The sequence below is a fragment of the Gopherus flavomarginatus genome, chromosome 10 (assembly GCF_025201925.1).
Source record: "Gopherus flavomarginatus isolate rGopFla2 chromosome 10, rGopFla2.mat.asm, whole genome shotgun sequence".
Taxonomy (NCBI): Eukaryota; Metazoa; Chordata; order Testudines; family Testudinidae; genus Gopherus; species Gopherus flavomarginatus.
This window is the reverse complement of record NC_066626.1, coordinates 65,711,802-65,728,426: the sequence shown is the minus strand read 5'-3', so window position 1 is coordinate 65,728,426 and position 16,625 is coordinate 65,711,802. Positions and strand designations below refer to the sequence as shown.

The window sequence follows — 16,625 nt, the reverse complement described above, 5'->3', positions numbered from 1 at the left end:
GGATAGTTCTCGGAAAACATCCACTCAATGTTCAGTGGCAGTCAAAAAAAGTTAACAGAATGTTGGGAATCATGAAGAAAGGGATACATAATAAGACAGAAAATACCATATTGCTTCTGTATCCATGGTACACTCACATCTTGAAAACTGCATGCAGATGTGGTTGCCCATCTCAAAAAATTGGGGCATTGGTCCTATATTCCAACTGGAATTGGAAAAGGTTTAGAAAAGGGCAACAAAAAATGATTAAGGGTATAGAACAGCTTCCGTATGAGGAGAGATTAATAAGACTGGGACTCTTCAGCTTGGAAAAGAGACAACTAAGGGGGAATATGATAAAGGTCTATAAAATCATGACTGGTATGGAGAAAATAAATAAGGAAGTGCTATTTACTCCTCATAATACAAGAACTAGAGGTCATCAAATGAAATTAGTAGGCAGCAGGTTTAAAACAAACAAACAAAAGGAAGTATTTCTTTACACAGTGCAGAGTCAACCTGTGGAACTCTTTGTCAGAGGATGTTGTGAAGGCTAAGACTGTAACAGGATTTAAAAAAAAATAACTAGATACATTTATGGAGGATAGATCCATCAATGGCTATTAGTCAGGATAGGCAGGGATGGTGTCCCTAGCCTCTGTTTCCCAGAAGCTGGGAATGAGTGATAGAGAATGCATCACTTGATGATTACCTGTTCTGTTCATTCCCTCTGGGGCACCTGGCATTGGCCACTGTCGGAAGACAGGATATGTGGCTAGATGGACCTTTGGTCTGACCCAATATGGCCGCTCTTATGTTCTTCTTTCCAGGGTAAAATGTGATTAATTTCATGTAGTTGGATTATATTACAGTCGGTCAGCTATTGCCGTACTCTTATTGAGGACACAACAGACTAGTTTGTTGATATTGCTGATATTGCAGTTGATAGGGGTGAGCCTTTTGCATACAGAGATGAGATAATTGGATCATCTGACTGTATCTTAAGGAAGTGCCTCTGTAATTTAAGTGGTTTTGGCTGAACCCAGTGAAATCAGAAAAAGAAAAGAGGGTTTACACATGGATAGGAAGGGTGAGGAACTAGATAAACATTGAAATAATGCTTTCACGCAGGGACTGGCTAGTTGACAGACGTCCATTCAAGGTGACTTAATAGCTATCATTTAAGAAGCTGGTGTGATTGCTACTATTCAAAGTGTTGCTGATTTAATCAAAGAGATGGTGTAGAAGTGAGCAAATGTGAAATGCATTCATACAAGGCCAAAGTGCATCGTGTTGGATATCAATTAAAATATTTCATCACTTCCCAAAAGAGAGAGACTGTGCCCTACTAGGGGTCAGTCCAAGAGTGGTCCTGCAGCTGGCTCACTGGATGGCTTTGTCTTTGTCTAATCAAGGGATGGGGTGGAGAATTGGGTGCTGGAATTCCCGTATTGAGCAATGCCAAGGGGGCAGTTGGGGACAGAAGATCTTTCTATCTGAAACATGCTGCACTGCTTGTACTACGCTCAATGGTCAGACATTGGTAGCTCTCTAAATTCCCTAGGGAACAGAGACATAAGGCTTGAAATAGTGGATAAAATCTGGCTCCATTGAAGTACATGCCATTGGCTTCAATGGAGCCAGTATTTAACTCACTGTTTTTTATTTCCCTAGATATTCACAAGAAGTAATTCTTTTGCTCTACTCACTCTGATTAGGCCTCAACTGGAGTATTGTGTCCAGTTCTGGGCACCACATTTCAGGATGGATGTGGATAAATTGGAGAAGAGTCCGGAGAAGAGCAACAAAAATAATTAAAAGTCTAGAAAACATGATTTATGAGGGAAGATTGAAAAAATTGGGTTTGTTTAGTCTAGAAAAGAGATGACTGAGAGCGGACATAATAGTTTTCAAGAATGTAAAAGGTTTGTACAAGGAGGAGGAAGAAAAATTTGTTTTTCTTAACCTCTGAGGATAGGACAAGAAGCAGTGGGCTTAAATTGCAGCCAGGGAGGTTTAGGTTGGACATTAAGAAAAACTTCATAACTGTCATGGTGGTTAAGCACTGGAATAAATTGCCTAGGGAGGTTGTGGAATCTCCATCGTTGAAGATTTTTAAGAGCAGGTTGGACAAACACCTGTCGGGTATGGTCTAGATCAGTGGTTCTCAAAGCTGGTCCTCTGCTTGTTCAGGGAAAGCCTCTGGCGGACTGGGCCAGTTTGTTTATCTGCCAAATCCGCAGATTCGGCCAATTGCAGCTCCCACTGGCCACAGTTCGCTGCTCCTGGCCAATGGGGGCTGCGGGAAGGGCGGTCAGCACATCCCTTGGCCCATGCCGCTTCCTGCAGCCCCCATTGGCCTGGAGCAACAAACCATGGCCAGTGGGAGCTGCGATCAGCCAAACCTGTGGACGTGGCAGGTAAACAAACTGGCCCAGCCCACCAGAGGCTTTCCCTGAACAAGTGGCGCCCCGACTTTGAGAAGCACTGGTCTAGATAATTAGTCCTGCCATGAGTGCAGGGGACTGGATCAGATGACCTCTCAACGTCCCTTCCAGTTCTGTGATTCTATGATTTATGGAAAGCTACTTGGCTGGGTCTGGGGGTGATGGGTAATCCAATCTCTCTTCCTCCTCCTTGTCCTTTTTCCATGAAGACCACCAGAGTGTATATTTTTAGGGGAAGAATAGCTGTTTTTTCAATTGTGGGTTCCTCCCTCAAGAGTCTAGATTATTTTGTGTATGTCACTCCCACATGTTTCATACATGGATGGGATAATGAGCCACCTGCCTCACTGTGAGGAGAATGCACTTAATTCTTTCTCAGCCAAAACACCAACTGCTAACAAGGTGGGGTGTTTTAGGTAAGGGACACCTTGTGTTATGGAACATGTAAAGGAACCTATTTTGGTGTGAAACTTGAAACAGAAATGTATCACTCCCACTGGATGAAGGGAACAGCCTCTCCTCCCAACAGCAGTTCATAAAGAAGCAGGAAATATAAACTCAGGATTTACATTGCTAATAGTAACGTGAAATGGAGCTCATTATTATGTAGATCCTTGAAATAAAGAAGGGGTAGAGAAATTGCCACAGGCACTGACCCATACATTTATTATAATTGAGTCCATTAGCCTTCATTTTATAATTTCTAAATTAACTTTTCACATTTACAAATGGCTTTAATTGCTTGATGGAGAGAGTTAGGATTTAAAAATGGAAAAAACAAACAAACAAAAAACAAAACCTCCAAATCCGAGCATTTATATCAATGGGTTCCTTGGGACAATAGTCCCGACAATGTAGATCTAGCAAGAGTTGCAGTTGTTTTTGTTGAGCCATCAAAGGCATTTTAGGCCAATTAGGGGTATTAAAAAAAATGCTAGCACATTAGGGTTTTTGTCTGTGGCAAATGCTTTTTGTGTTTTTTTTTTTTTTTAATTTAATGTAGTACTTTGTGAAAGGTGCTGATTTGGAAGTATGAAAACTGAAGCTGCCTATCTTTAAGGTCCGAAATAAGCACTGTGGGGTTGAGATTTGGATTTCAGATGCAGACACATGAAACTAAATTTTTGGACTATGATCTTAAATGTATGGATGGAGGGCTTTGTGTAGATATAGGGCAGGGCCAGCCTAGAGTTGCCAACTTTCTACGTGCACAAAACCAAACACCTCCCACCCCTCCCCTTCTCCAAGGCCCTGTGCCCGCTCATTCCATCCCTCCACCCTCACTCGCTCTCTCATTTTCACTGGGCTGGGGGAGGGAGTTTGGGGTGTGGGAGGGAGTAAGGGTTCTGGCTGGGGGTGTGGGCTCTGGGGTGGGGCGAGGGATGAAGGGTTGGGGTGCAGGAGGGGGCTCTGAGCTAGGGGGTGGCGCCAAGGGGTTCAGAATATGGGAGGGGGCTCCGGGCTGAGGCAGGGGGTTGGGGTGTGGAAGGGAGTATGGGCTCTGTGTGTGGGTTCTGCGGTGGGGCCAGAAATGATGGGGCCAGAGTGCGGGAGTGGGCTGGGGCAGGAGGTTGGGGTGCGGGAGCGTGAAGACTCTGGCTAGGGGTGTGGGCTCTGGTGTGGAGCTGGGGATGAGGAGTTTGGGGTGCAGGAGGCTGGGACCAAGGGGTTTGGAGGGCAGGAGGGGGATGAGGGCTGGTCCCTGGGAGGAGGGCTGGCTCCGGTCAAAGCTTACCTCAAGCAGCTCCCGGAAGCAGCAGCATGTCCCCCCTCCGGCTCCTACATGGAGCTGTGGCCAGGTGGCTCTGCACACTGCCCAGTCCACAGGCATCATCCCTGCAGCTCCCATTGGCTGTGGTTCCCAGCCAGTAGGAGTTGCAGAGCTTGTGCTTGGGGTGGGGGAAGCATGCAAAGCCCCCTGGCGGCCCCTACATGTAGGAGCTGGCGGGGGCACATGCCGTTGCTTCTGGGGGGCGCGCAGAGCCACGGCAGGCAGGGAGCCCCACTCAAGTGCTGACCAGAGCTGCCAGGGTCCCTTTTCGATCAGACATTGCAGTCGAAAACTGGACACCTGGCAACCCTAGGTCAGCCTGTAAAATACTTTCTGTTCTGGTTTCAGAACCTAGTTGCGGGGTGGAATCTGAGCATGAGTTGCTGAAACTACAGATGTATATTGAAGAACTTAGTGGATCAAGCTTTGAAGAGAATGGAGCACAAAATAATCAAGTATCTCGTTTGTGCTAGGGATAGCAAAGCTAGTGACCGTGCAAGGTTCCTCACTCTTGCTCCAGTCTCCCAAACACATAAGCATGTACAATTAAGCATGAGAGTAGTTCCATTATTCCAATGTGCAATGCTATGTATATAACTTAAGTGCTTTGCTGATGACTTGATTGTCTTCCCCTAGAGGTGGCTCAGGTAATAATGTAAGAAAAGGAGCCAGCTTTCAACTGTGTTTTTTAATGTGTATCTAGTATTAAAATCTACATGTGGAATTGCTGCTAATGGGGATTCTTCAACAGCTTTAAACTCTTCAGAAGGGCATTTCAGCTTTCGTATGATAAGGCCAACATTCTGATTTAAGTCCAGACCCAGTTTAACAACTTCTGCTGTTTGTGAAAATGGATGGCTTGTTGGCTTTAATCTGGAGATGTTTAGAACGGTCTCTTAAATACCTAGAAACAACATTGATTCATGAAAATATTTATCTCTATCTTAATGATCGCAATATGGACATGTCTAAGGGTTTGCCCCAGCTGCAGTTCTGGTGCTTAACCCACCTCCCTTGCATTGCAAAGTGCAAGCTGACTGAATGGAGAATCTGCATAGCTTGGAGGAGGGGGGCACATGAAATTAATGCTGGAATTGAGCCTCTGAAACAAAATACATTAAAAGTGACACTTGTTGCCCATAAAACAAGAATATTCTAAAAATCAGGGTATGAATTAGATGCTAAGGTTCTCCTGTCTCTGCAAATGATACAAGAGGTTTCAGTGAAGTGGAGGGCAAAATAGAAAGCAAGGGCTGTACATTACTTTATTCAAAAGTAAAGAGAATTCTATAGTTAGGTTATTAGTATTCAGAGGCAACAACTAACCTCAGGAAGAGAAAGATGATCATTCCAAGTAGAAGACCTCTGCAGACAGATCTAGCTAGCTGCATGGCAGCACGATATATCTGATGTCAATAAAACTGTAGTGAGTGATACCTGATTAGCACAGACAAGACACATGCTTTATTTTAAATCCAGCAAATGTTCTTTCTAGCTTAGAAGATGAAAGATCTAAAGAGCATAAAAGTATGCAATGCTAAGGAGAATCTTCATCACAAGACAGCTTTGGCCTGGAGAACAATTCACAATGTAAGATTCTCTTGGGCTCTGATCCCATTGAGACACCCTGAGTCGTTTCTCAAAATGGTGGACAAACGGACTCTGCCGCTGACTGTTGTGTTGCTTTTTTAGCGATCAGATCAGTGCTGTGTTCGCCCAATTATAAATCTCTGAAATACCACTGTCTTTTTTTTATTAAGGGAACAAGTATATGAAGAATCTACTATTTTAGAAGTATATGCAAAGTATAATGGAATGCGTTGCAGGCTTACAGCAGCAGATGACTTCCATGTAGCCTTCTATCCTCAGCCCAGACTCACTTTCTGAGCTTCTCTCCTGCTTCCTGTTCCCCCCCCCCCACTTGCATTCTCCCAATTGTCTCATTAGCCCAGCAATTGCCACCTGTGTCAGTAGTCCTCAGCAGAGGCTGATAAATTGACTGACTGCAGTTAACCCTGCACTTTTCCCAGTGCTGCAACAACCCAAGGGTGTGTCTGCACTGCAATTAAAAACCCACAGTTGGCCCATGTTGGCTGACATGGGCTCACTGGGCTTGAGTTAAGCAGCTGTTTAATTGCAGCATATTTGTTCCGGGCTTTGGCTGCAGCCTAAGCTCTGGGACCCTCCCACATCGCAGAGTCCTAGAGCTCGAGTTCTAGCCCAACCACAAACATCTACACTGCAAATAAACATCCCCTTAGCCCAATGCCATGAGCCCAAGTCAACTGGCATAGGCCAGACATGGTTGTCTAATAGGGTTGCCAGGTGTCTGGTTTTTGGTTGAAAAGTGACCTGGATGGGCTCCTAAAAATCTGATTGGCAGCCTGGTGGGGATAAGGCAGGTTCCCTGCCTGTCCTGGCTCCGTGTGGCTCCCAGAAGTGGCCAGCATGTCTGGTTCCTATGCACAGGGGCTCCATGTGCTACCCTGTCCTGAGCGCTGGCTCCACAGCTCCCATTGGCTGCAGCTGTGGGCACGGGCAGTGCACAGAATGACCTGACTGCCCCATGCCTAGGAGTTGGACATGCTGGTCGCTTGTGGGAACCGCATGAGGTAAACGCCACCCGGCCGGAACATGCACTCCAAGCCCCCTATCCCAGCTAGAGCTTGCACCCCAATCCCCAGCTCTGAGCCCCCTCTTGCACCACAAGCCCCTTCAGCCCTAGCCCCACCCCAGAGCCCACACCCACAGCCAGAGCCTGCATCTCAATCCCCTGCCCCAGCTCTGAGCCTCCTCTACCCCAATCCATTGGCCCCAGCCCAGAGCCCCCTCTTGCACCTCGGAGTCCTCACCTTCTCCCACAGCCCCCTCTGGCACCCCAAATCTCTCATACCTGGCCCCACCCCAAAGCCTGTACCCCCAGCTGGAGCCTTCACTCTGTCTTGCACTCCAACATCCTGCTCCAGCTCAGAGCCCCCTCCCATACCCTGAACCACTCATTTCTGCCCCCACCCCAAAGCCTGCACCCCCATCTGTAGATCTCACCCCCTCCTGCACCCCAATCCCCTGCCCCAGCCTGTTGAAATGAGTGAAGTTGGGGGAGAACGAGCAACGGAGGAAGGGGCGATGAAGTGAGCGGACGGGAGGAGGATGACGATGGGGCAAGTGTGTTCAGTTTTGTGCAGTTGGAAAGTTGGCAACCCTACTGCCTAATTGCAATGTAGAAGCCCTCAGTAACCGGAGGTGTTGCTAATAGTGCTCTGTCATTGGGTGATTTAAGCTTTCCTGACAGATAAAGGGAGGAAAAGCTTAAATGCAGGAAAAATGAAGAAAAGGAAACCTAATCTGCAGAGCTGGGCAAAATAGGACTCCTTGTGCCAGGCACGTTTTATGGCGCTGTATAACTAATACTATAAGTAACCAACAGAGGCAAGAAAGAGAGTTGAGGGTATTAAGGAATTCTTTGTGCCAGCAGGTGGCTCTGCTATCTAGATATAGAGTTGTACAGACTGTTTGTCACCATGCACCTCAGAGGTCAGCAATACATGCTTTGGTCAGTCCAAGTAGAGTTTAGCCAATATTTCCCAGTGTGCAAAGTTGACTTCTTGAACCCAGAACCCATAAAGCTGTTCAGTCAGTCTCTTTTGTTGCAGTATCTGGTAGTGAGACTGTAGTCAGGGTTTTTGTTAAGTCCGCTGCCAGGCTCCTAAACTATCGCTATCTGGAGGAGGAGAAGAGTGATTCTAAACTGTGTATTATCTTTTGTCTTGATTGGTCTTATTTGACCCGGGTCTTGCTCTGCTGTTTCTGAATATGAAGGTTAAGGGATTAGAAAAGTGGGAAACTGACAAGGTGCCAAAGGTTTTGTAGATCTGTGCAGTACTGAAGGTCTGTTTTCTTCCTATTTTATCTCTGTACTTTTATTGCCCAATTGCTTCAAAGCAAAGTTGAATTTCTTAAAAGTTTTATTGTCCTCATCCTTTTGTATAAGGACATGTGAGAGTTACAATTTTTGGACTTTCTGAATAAGAACTAGGAAAAAGGAGAGAACCCTTTTTAGATTTCACTGAATCTTTTTTTTTTTTTTTGGAAGCCTGCAATCTGTTCCATTTGGGATATTTAGTTTGGTTTTCAATGTGTTCTGTTTATCATTGATTAACTCTTTGAAGTACTATGAGGACGGAGAGATACCAATTTTTAAGTCATACTTCAAACAACATGTCAGGTCTTAGGCAGACGTCAACGAGGCCAGTTTAGTGCTAGGCGCCCTTTTATTTTAACATGCTTTTAAAAAAAAAACACAACACGTTAGGGCTAAAAATGAGTTAGTCTCCAAGAGGACTTGTACTGACACATCACTCACCCCACCCCACCCCTTTTAATCTTTTGTTTTTAGGCACAATTTGAAATGTTGGGGGGTGTTGGAAGAATATTCAAGGCAGCTGTATGTTTAAAGACAGCACATTACACATAGCAGGTATGCTGGCTAGCATACCCTTCCCCACAAAGTGACAAGAAGCTAATCATTGCTGTTTCCCACTTCCCATAGTGGTAGACGCTTGAAGCAGTAGAGAAAGCAATTTCTTACTTATAAATTGTTTTTCTCTTTTCCTTTGAACATCTAGACCCATCAGTCTAAGGTCCCTCCTTTCTTATTGATTGATTGACAGTTTCAATGGAAAAAGCAGTTGACTGCTAAAGAAACACTCTAGTTTTATATCTGAGAATGTGAGCTTTGTAAAAGGAATTCTGAGAGACTAATTGAACACGATTGGCATCTGCCACTGATACAATGAAAAGAGGAAAAGACCGACATTCTGGACTGGTGGATATCAGATGCTTAGAGAAAACCAATATCTGGTAAAAAGCTACTCCTTTCTCCTTCATTCATCATCTTTTAGAGTGCACAACAATAGTCAGATAATGGAAAACAAGGTCTGATTCTCTCTTGGCCATTTGAAAATCTAAAAAGCACATAAACAACCTGTTCTTTCCAAGTCGAGAGCACTCAGGAAATTAAATCTGTTATAAACCTAATAAAACCAAGACTTCCTAGTGGTCACTATAGGTTTGTCTACGCTGCAATTAAAACCCCCCAGCTGGCACATGCCAGCTGATTCTTACTCGTGGGTCTCGGGCTAAGGAGCTGTTTAACTGCGGGGTAGGCGTTTGGGTTCAGGATGCAGCCTGAGCTCTGTGATGCTCCCACCTTACAGGGTCCCAGCCTGAACATCTACACCACAATTAAACAGCCCCTTAGCTCAAGTCCTGCAAGACTGAGTCAGCTGGCACCGGCCAGCTGTGGGTGAATAGTTGCAGTGTAGCTGGATGCTATGCAAACACTGAGCCAGATTCTTCCTTCATTCAATTTAAATAAAGCAACAGCAGTAAACGAAGTTCCATTAATGTAAAAGAGGACAGAATCTGATCTGTGCACACTTGGCCTCAATACTATTTTATTTCCAAGGTGTTTTAATCAAAAGGGCATATTAAATGAAAAAGCATGTTGAGTGGAGGGAGGGAGGAGAGGGAAACATGGAATGAATAAATGAAACAGAACTTTGAAAGTATTGTCTGCAGAAATGAAATGAGTTTTAACAAGGTGCAGGTTCACATTAATGATATGTTTCACAAGACTGAATGTGATTTGTTTGTTTCTGTATCTTGAACATGAGATTCTGTGTTTTGAATTACTCAAGTTAGCATACAGGAAGAAAGCTGGGTCTAGTGGCTAGAGGAGAGGGCTGGGAGTCAGGATATCTGTGTGGTATTCCTGACTCCTCACCCTTCACTCAGGTGACTTTGGGCAAGTCACTTAACTTTTATCTGTTTCCACATCTGAACTGAAGAAAACACACTAATCATGTGGTTAAGTCTGTAGAGGTTTAATTCATCAATGTTAGTACAGTACTTTGCACTTGTGTAAACTGCCCTCCATCTGATAATCTCCAAGTACTTTGTGTTATCTATTGTTATTTATGTGGTTTCATTTTCTGTTTTATCCATTGTCAGGAGGACTAGGGCAAAATATTTCTAGTTTTCCTGGCTGTGAAGAAAAAATGGAATTTTTATCCCAGTGTACGTGAAAAGCTTTGAATGCAAGAGGCAAATAAATGCTCAAAATGCATCTTTTTCTCTTAAATCCCATGATTTTTAAGCTAATCTCATCACTTTTTTTGGAGCCCAACTCGTGATTTGGGTTGGCAATGCTGGTAGCGGGCTCTCAATTCTTTAATATCTACTTTGTGCTCTTTGAAGCCTCGCGGTCACTGCTTGATGATAGTGAACTGGCATTGTAAAAGGATCCAGCAAAGGAATTCTGATGCAAGAAAATGCTCCAGGGTGGATGGTAATCTCAAAAAACAGTCTCTTACGTTGTATTGGATTTCCCCTTCCCCACAATCTGGATTGTAGGTAGGTGCAATTAGAGAGAGACAGGGGATTTGAAAGTGTTCTGGCATGTGGTGCAGCTGGCGTAGTCAGCTTTAGGGGAAAAAGGTACTGGTGGGGATGGCTTTGACTGCTGGAAAAGTGTGTTGTAGTCTGGTCTTGTTACTATTGCCACCTGAGTGCTCAAAAATCATAAGTCAGGGTGCTCAAAATCATGAGATTTAAAAAAAATAATAATTTGGGGGTTTTATTGGCCTCCTGTTTTCTGACACTTTACTGTTCATTCAGTTCATGTTCTCAAAATTTTCCCCACAACCACGAGGGCTAGAAACTTTCTCTCCTTATGGAAGGGAAGCTGACATTCTGACCTACTCACATGCTTCCAGGAGCTCAGGCTTTAAAAAACCGCACCAAATATCCTGAGGTACATGAGAATTGGGAGAGTGCCTTGTTCATTCAGATAATCTTGTTGCTATAGTATTAACTAATGTAACATTGACCTTCCAGAAAGCAGCATAAATATGCTTCATATCTGGTTAGTCCCAGTCAGGATAAGATTATCACTTATTTGTTTTTTAGGGTATGTCTACACTCCGATAAAAGACCCATGGTATGGCCGGGGCTGGCCCAAGTCAGCTGGCGTGGGCTCCGGCTGCAGGGTTATCTAATAGCAGTGTTGGGTTCAGGGTGGGGCCCTGGCTCTAAAGTCTATATTGTAATTTTATACCCTCAGTCCCCAGCCAAAGTCCTCTGAGCCTCAGTCAGCTGACGTAGGCTCTGAGACTTGGTGTCATGGTGTGTGTGTTTTGTTTTTGTTTTTTTTTTTTAAACTGCATTGTAGACATACCCTTGGTAGCCCCCGAAGGCCAAATCAGGACTCAGTGATGCCATGCTGGGCTCTCAACACAAATAAAATTGGGAAGGAACTTTTTATTATGATAGTAGGAGGCAGACAAATGGGGAGAGGACAAGGTAGCCATGCAGCATTCATGTTTTGTGTAATATTCAGCTGCTACAATTCTGTGTAAATTCAATAGGCAAATATCTAAGAGGCCTAATCTGTTCGATGGGTGGAGCAAAGTACGTGAACCAACAACATGCTCTCAAGTCTGTGCCTTCATATTGACTGGATACTGATCATAGGTGTCTGCTTTTTTAATTCTGTGGCTCTGAGAACCCTTCCTACAGTGAGAGTTACAATGCCCCAATTCATAGGATGGCTCGAGTAGGAATTCAAAGAAATATTCACTGCCCTGTTGCTGGGCAGAAAATCCCCAAGCAATGGGACTGAATTGTGGCTGGGTTTCCCTGGTGAGAGAGGATTTCATTTTGTTCACATGTGTTTCCCAAAGGCCAATGAAAGCCTGCATTGTGCAAACTCCATTTTTTTTTTTTACTTTTATACAGCTGTGATAAATTACTAAAAAAAGATTAAATCAGCTTAATGCAGATGGCCTGCTGGCCAGAAGGCAGTTGGGTGCTTTGCTTTGCAGAACACATGGGTCTGGCAGCAGACTTGATGGTGCTCCCTGAGCCAGTGGTGATTAAGTGACAGGTGTATTATGGATGTGAGAAGCCTGAAATCTTAAGGGCATAATGAGCACTGGCTAAATCACTCTTTTTTCTTTTTGTCTTTCTGCAGCAAGGATAGCTGCTTTAGGGCTTAAACATTGGCGCAGACCTCAAACCATTTATGATCATGGGGGCGGGGAAAAAACGGAGTTAAATGGATATAAGATATTGTCCTCTCTCTTTCATTGAGACTGCATGGTGGCACTCGCTGCTACAGACTAAATGTTGAGTATCGGAGACTGAGAAAAGTAAGCGGAGGCTGAGAATGAATTTCTAGACCAGGCTCTTGGACTGCCGCACAGTTCATAAGTGATAGGTGCTCTCTCCAGTGGTCTTTTTTCCCACCAGAGACTGAGGGTGGGATCCACAAAGTGAATTAACCTCCTAAGTCCCCACGTGTGGCATCATTGCAATCCCTGAAATGCCCACTTGGCTGTCGCCTAACCCTGCAGGTGCTTAAACTCACTTGTCACCTAAGTTTCCTCTGTAAAATCCCGTAGGCACCTAAATTTTAGACCCTAGGGTATGTGCACTGCTGCCTCCTCCTAGGCATCCAGATGATGCCTATCTCCTGCCTAAGCCCCAGAGCAATTCATGAACCGGGGGAAGATGGGAACATCAGCCAATGTTGCATGCAAGGGTCAAGTGGCCTGTGAGCTGGCCTACTGGATTGGGCCCTATTCAAATCCGGCTACCGGCGGTGGTGCTACAGAATCTCTCTCTCTGCCTCCCTCCCCCACCCTGGCCCCTCCAACCAAATATTTAAATATTTACTCACCATGGAACAACTATTAGGCCAGAGGAAATGTAAGGATGTAGCCTGGCGTTCAGGGCACCTGCCAGAGAGGTGAGAGACCAGTTGTCCAGTCCCCTTGTTCCAGTCGCTCTTTCGTTATGTATCCACAGCGGCACCGCTCAACAGGACCAACTGAGGGAGCCCCCCACCAGAATCTCCCATAGCTTAGTGGTTGGAGCCCTCTCCGAAGAGGTGGCAGACCCCTGTTCAAATCCTTTCTCTGGCGTAGCAGATGGGGAGATGAATCTGGGTGTCCCATATCCTAGGCAAATGTTCTAACCACTGGGCTAAAAGTTACGATCATCACCGCTTCCTCTGCCAGCCACTTTGCGTGGAATGAGGCAGGCACCTGATTCATCCCTTTAAGAAAGTACTTGGGTGCCTAATCCACTTGACTCCCCAAGACAGGTTCCCATTGATGGATTGCAAACACAGATAGGGGCATATGTCTGGGCTGCACGGAGTTTCTTATGTACGAGAAAGGAATGGGGATTACCAGACACTCCTCTCATTGGCATCTCCCATTGACTAGTTAGCCAGCTCCTTGCCTAGCATGCTGGCTTTTGTGCATCGCATTCATAGGTGCCTATCTCTCCCCATTCATTGTATAAAGAACTTAGGTGTCCAACTTGGCTTCGTGGATCCCAGTGGTGTTTGTGTGTGTTGGTTTTTTCGGTGGTGGTTAAAAGTTAGCGCTGCAATGCTGAAGTCCCTTCATGCATCCCACTCTGAGGGCAAGTCGATCCTACAAAATTGAATTGACCTAAGTTACGTCGACGTGCAGCCACCATGGTAATTAACTTGTTTTTGAAAGTCCACACTATGCCCCTTGTGTCAGTGGTGCGCTTACACCGATTTAACTGTCAGTGTGGGGTATTGTGGGACAGTTACTGAAAGGCAGCAACAGTCGATGTAAGCAATGCAGTGCCTACGTGGACACCGTGTTGACCAAACTATATCGACCTAAGCACTGCGCGTCTCATGGAAGTGCAGTTAAATCAGGGTAGTGGGCAAGTTACACTGGTGGGAGCTACACTTTAGTGTAGATGCTTACAGAGTTAGGTCGACATAAGGTAGCTTACGTCAACCTAACTCTCTCTAATGTAGACCCAGGCTAAATGTCAGCCTCATGTAAGTTCCTCTTTAAAGCAACAGATCTCCCTGGAACTTCAACTCTAAACAGATCATGTTATAAGCTGAGATGCATAGAATCATAGGACTGGAAGGCATCTCGAGAGATCATTTAGTCCAGTCTCCTGCCTCATGACAGGACTAAGTATTACCTAGACCATCTCTGACAGGTGTTTTGTCCAACTTGCTCTTAAAAATCCCAATGATGGAGATTCCACCACCTCCTTAGGCAATTTATTCCAGTGCTTAACCACTCTGACAGTTAGGAAGTTTTTCCTAATGTCCAACCTAAACCGCCCTTGCTGCAATTTAAGCCCGTTGCTTCTTGTCCTATCCTTAGAGGTTAAGAACAACAAAATTTCTCCCTCCTCCTTGTAACAACCTTTTCAGAGCTATTTCTTAGAAGCGAACAAGTCCTAGCAACCCAGATGTCTGCATGCAAATCTTGCCAGAGAAAATCAACAGGAAATAAAATATTGGTTAAGGTTCTCTTTCTGCCCCTATTCTTTTATTCTAGCATGCTCTTTCGGATTGGCTGCAAGGTGCTGGTCCCTCCCAAGGTTGGTCTTCCTTGCCGCTGCCACAGTTTCATCCAATATATGATCCCATATAATCAGACTGAAGTGCAGTACTAAGTGATGCCAAACTAACTCCACACTATTTGGTTTCCCAGGGAGAGACGGGAGAAATAACTGTGAAAAGCAATGACTTCTCTGTTGGAAGACGCTGCATCAAGGAATGGGGGGAAACCTGTGTTTATTAACCTGAGGGTTGTAGTGCTGAAAGCCTGCAGGGTTTTTCTGTTAGTGGGCTTCTATAGTGATGCTAGCTATCATATTTATGATTTTTTGATTGATTTTTTTTTTGGTGTGTGTGTGTGTGTGTGATACCACTTATTACATATATTTTCAAAACACAAATGAAGTCGTAACTAGCTTGGTTTCCAGGACTCCAGGTGGGTTCATATTTCGAGTTTGTGTTTGATGAGTTTGTGTTTCCTGCTGCAACCAGAGGAATTTTTTAAATGATTTTCCCTCTTCATCCCCAGTCAGTTTGCTTTTATATATATATATATATTCTTCCCTGCACCAAAAGAGAGAGCATTTGATTTATGAAATTTAGTTTAATTAAATTGCAGAAACAGAATCACGGCTCTGGTACTAACAGAGAGAGACTACATTATTAAAGTAATAAAAGGGAAAGAAACAATTTATTGAGGACAAACTCAGGAAAGCGAGAGCAGACAGTTAACGAAAGGCAAACCAGGGCTTGGCAGCACTTTATAGGGCAGAGTGGAGCTGGCAAAAGTCCATCTGGAATATGTTTCCTAATTAACTCTAATTCTCTGCTTTTGGATTCAGAATAGATTGCTGTGTTTTCATTTCTCCATCCTGGGCATTCCTCTTGCTGAATCCTCCTCCTGAGCAGGAATTTACGCTGAGCAGTGAGCGAGTACCTAAATAAATAAATAAAAATCAACAGCTCTGATCCATCTTAGTTTTCAAGGGTAGAGGAATATGCTTTTAATGCCGGTCTCCAAGCTACACATTCCGCTGCAGGAACTTCATTAACACACTCATTAGTGTTATCTGATTCACTGCTGTAGCCTCTCCTTGGGAGTTTGGAACAGCAGCTGGAAGAGCAAATCAGCTTGAGCTAATGCATATGTTAATAACACTAATGTTGTAGCATTTGGTGTTGCTAAAAGAGAGACAGTAAAATATCTGTGCTGTCCCCTACACTTAAAAAAGAAAGGGGGAAAAAAAAAAAAAAGACTAGTGCAGCATAAAAAAATAAAGCTATCTGCTAGGAACATTTATAGTCAGTATTTATAGATTAGTGCAGTATGTTAGATATTCCGACAGTAAAATACCCACATGAAGACCCATGCAATGAATTATTCAGCAAGATCTATTGTAAACTCATCTACTGACAAGGAAAACAAACTAACGTTTCAGTAAGTTGAAATGAGTCTGCCACCTATGACCGTCCAGCTCTGCATAGTCAATAGACCTCTGCCAGCATAAACTTAGTACTCCATCTGCTTTATGTTCATCATTTTTAGTGGCACACAGAATGCTCCTCTGTCTCGTTACACTTTGGGGTTTCAATTGAAGTCTTGAGTATAATTAAACAAATTAGCAACTTCACTTTGTTGCTTCAAGGATAAAAATTAGTCCGTTTGCTCTACACCATGGGTCAGCAACCTTTCAGAAGCGGTGTGCCGGGTCTTCATTTATTCACTCTAATTTAAGGTTTCGCGTGTTGGTAATACATTTTAATGTTTTTTAGGTCTCTCTCTATAAGTCTATATATTATATAACTAAATTAGTGTTGTATTGTAAAATAAACAAGGTTTTCAAAATGTTTGAGAAGCTTCTTTTAAAATGTTGATCTTACGCCTCTGGCCTACTCAGGCCGCTGCTGGTCTGGGGTTCTGTTCACCTAGGCCAGCAGCGGGTTGAGCGGGGTCTGTGGCCAGGACCCTGGCTGGCAAGGGTCCGGCAGCCAGAATCCCAGACCAGACCATTCGGGGCCA

At 44.4% G+C, this 16,625-nt stretch overlaps 2 protein-coding genes across 5 annotated transcripts in view; one reads left to right on the top strand and one right to left on the bottom strand.

The window, feature by feature from the left end:
* The window catches only part of GPR39 (G protein-coupled receptor 39), a 123,484-nt gene that overhangs the window by 63,433 nt on the left and 43,426 nt on the right, over window positions 1-16,625 (top strand). The window lies entirely within an intron of this gene.
* Window positions 15,245-16,625, bottom strand: part of LYPD1 (LY6/PLAUR domain containing 1) — a 67,070-nt gene continuing 65,689 nt past the window's right edge. For 3 of the 4 annotated variants that reach the window (XM_050916044.1, XM_050916045.1, XM_050916047.1), the window contains one exon: window positions 15,245-15,542. In XM_050916044.1, the coding sequence (XP_050772001.1) occupies window positions 15,424-15,542 (119 nt within the window). In that variant the 3' untranslated portion in view covers window positions 15,245-15,423. Of the gene's footprint in view, window positions 15,545-16,625 lie in introns of all 4 variants that reach the window. The other variant, XM_050916046.1, reaches the window with a different exon arrangement.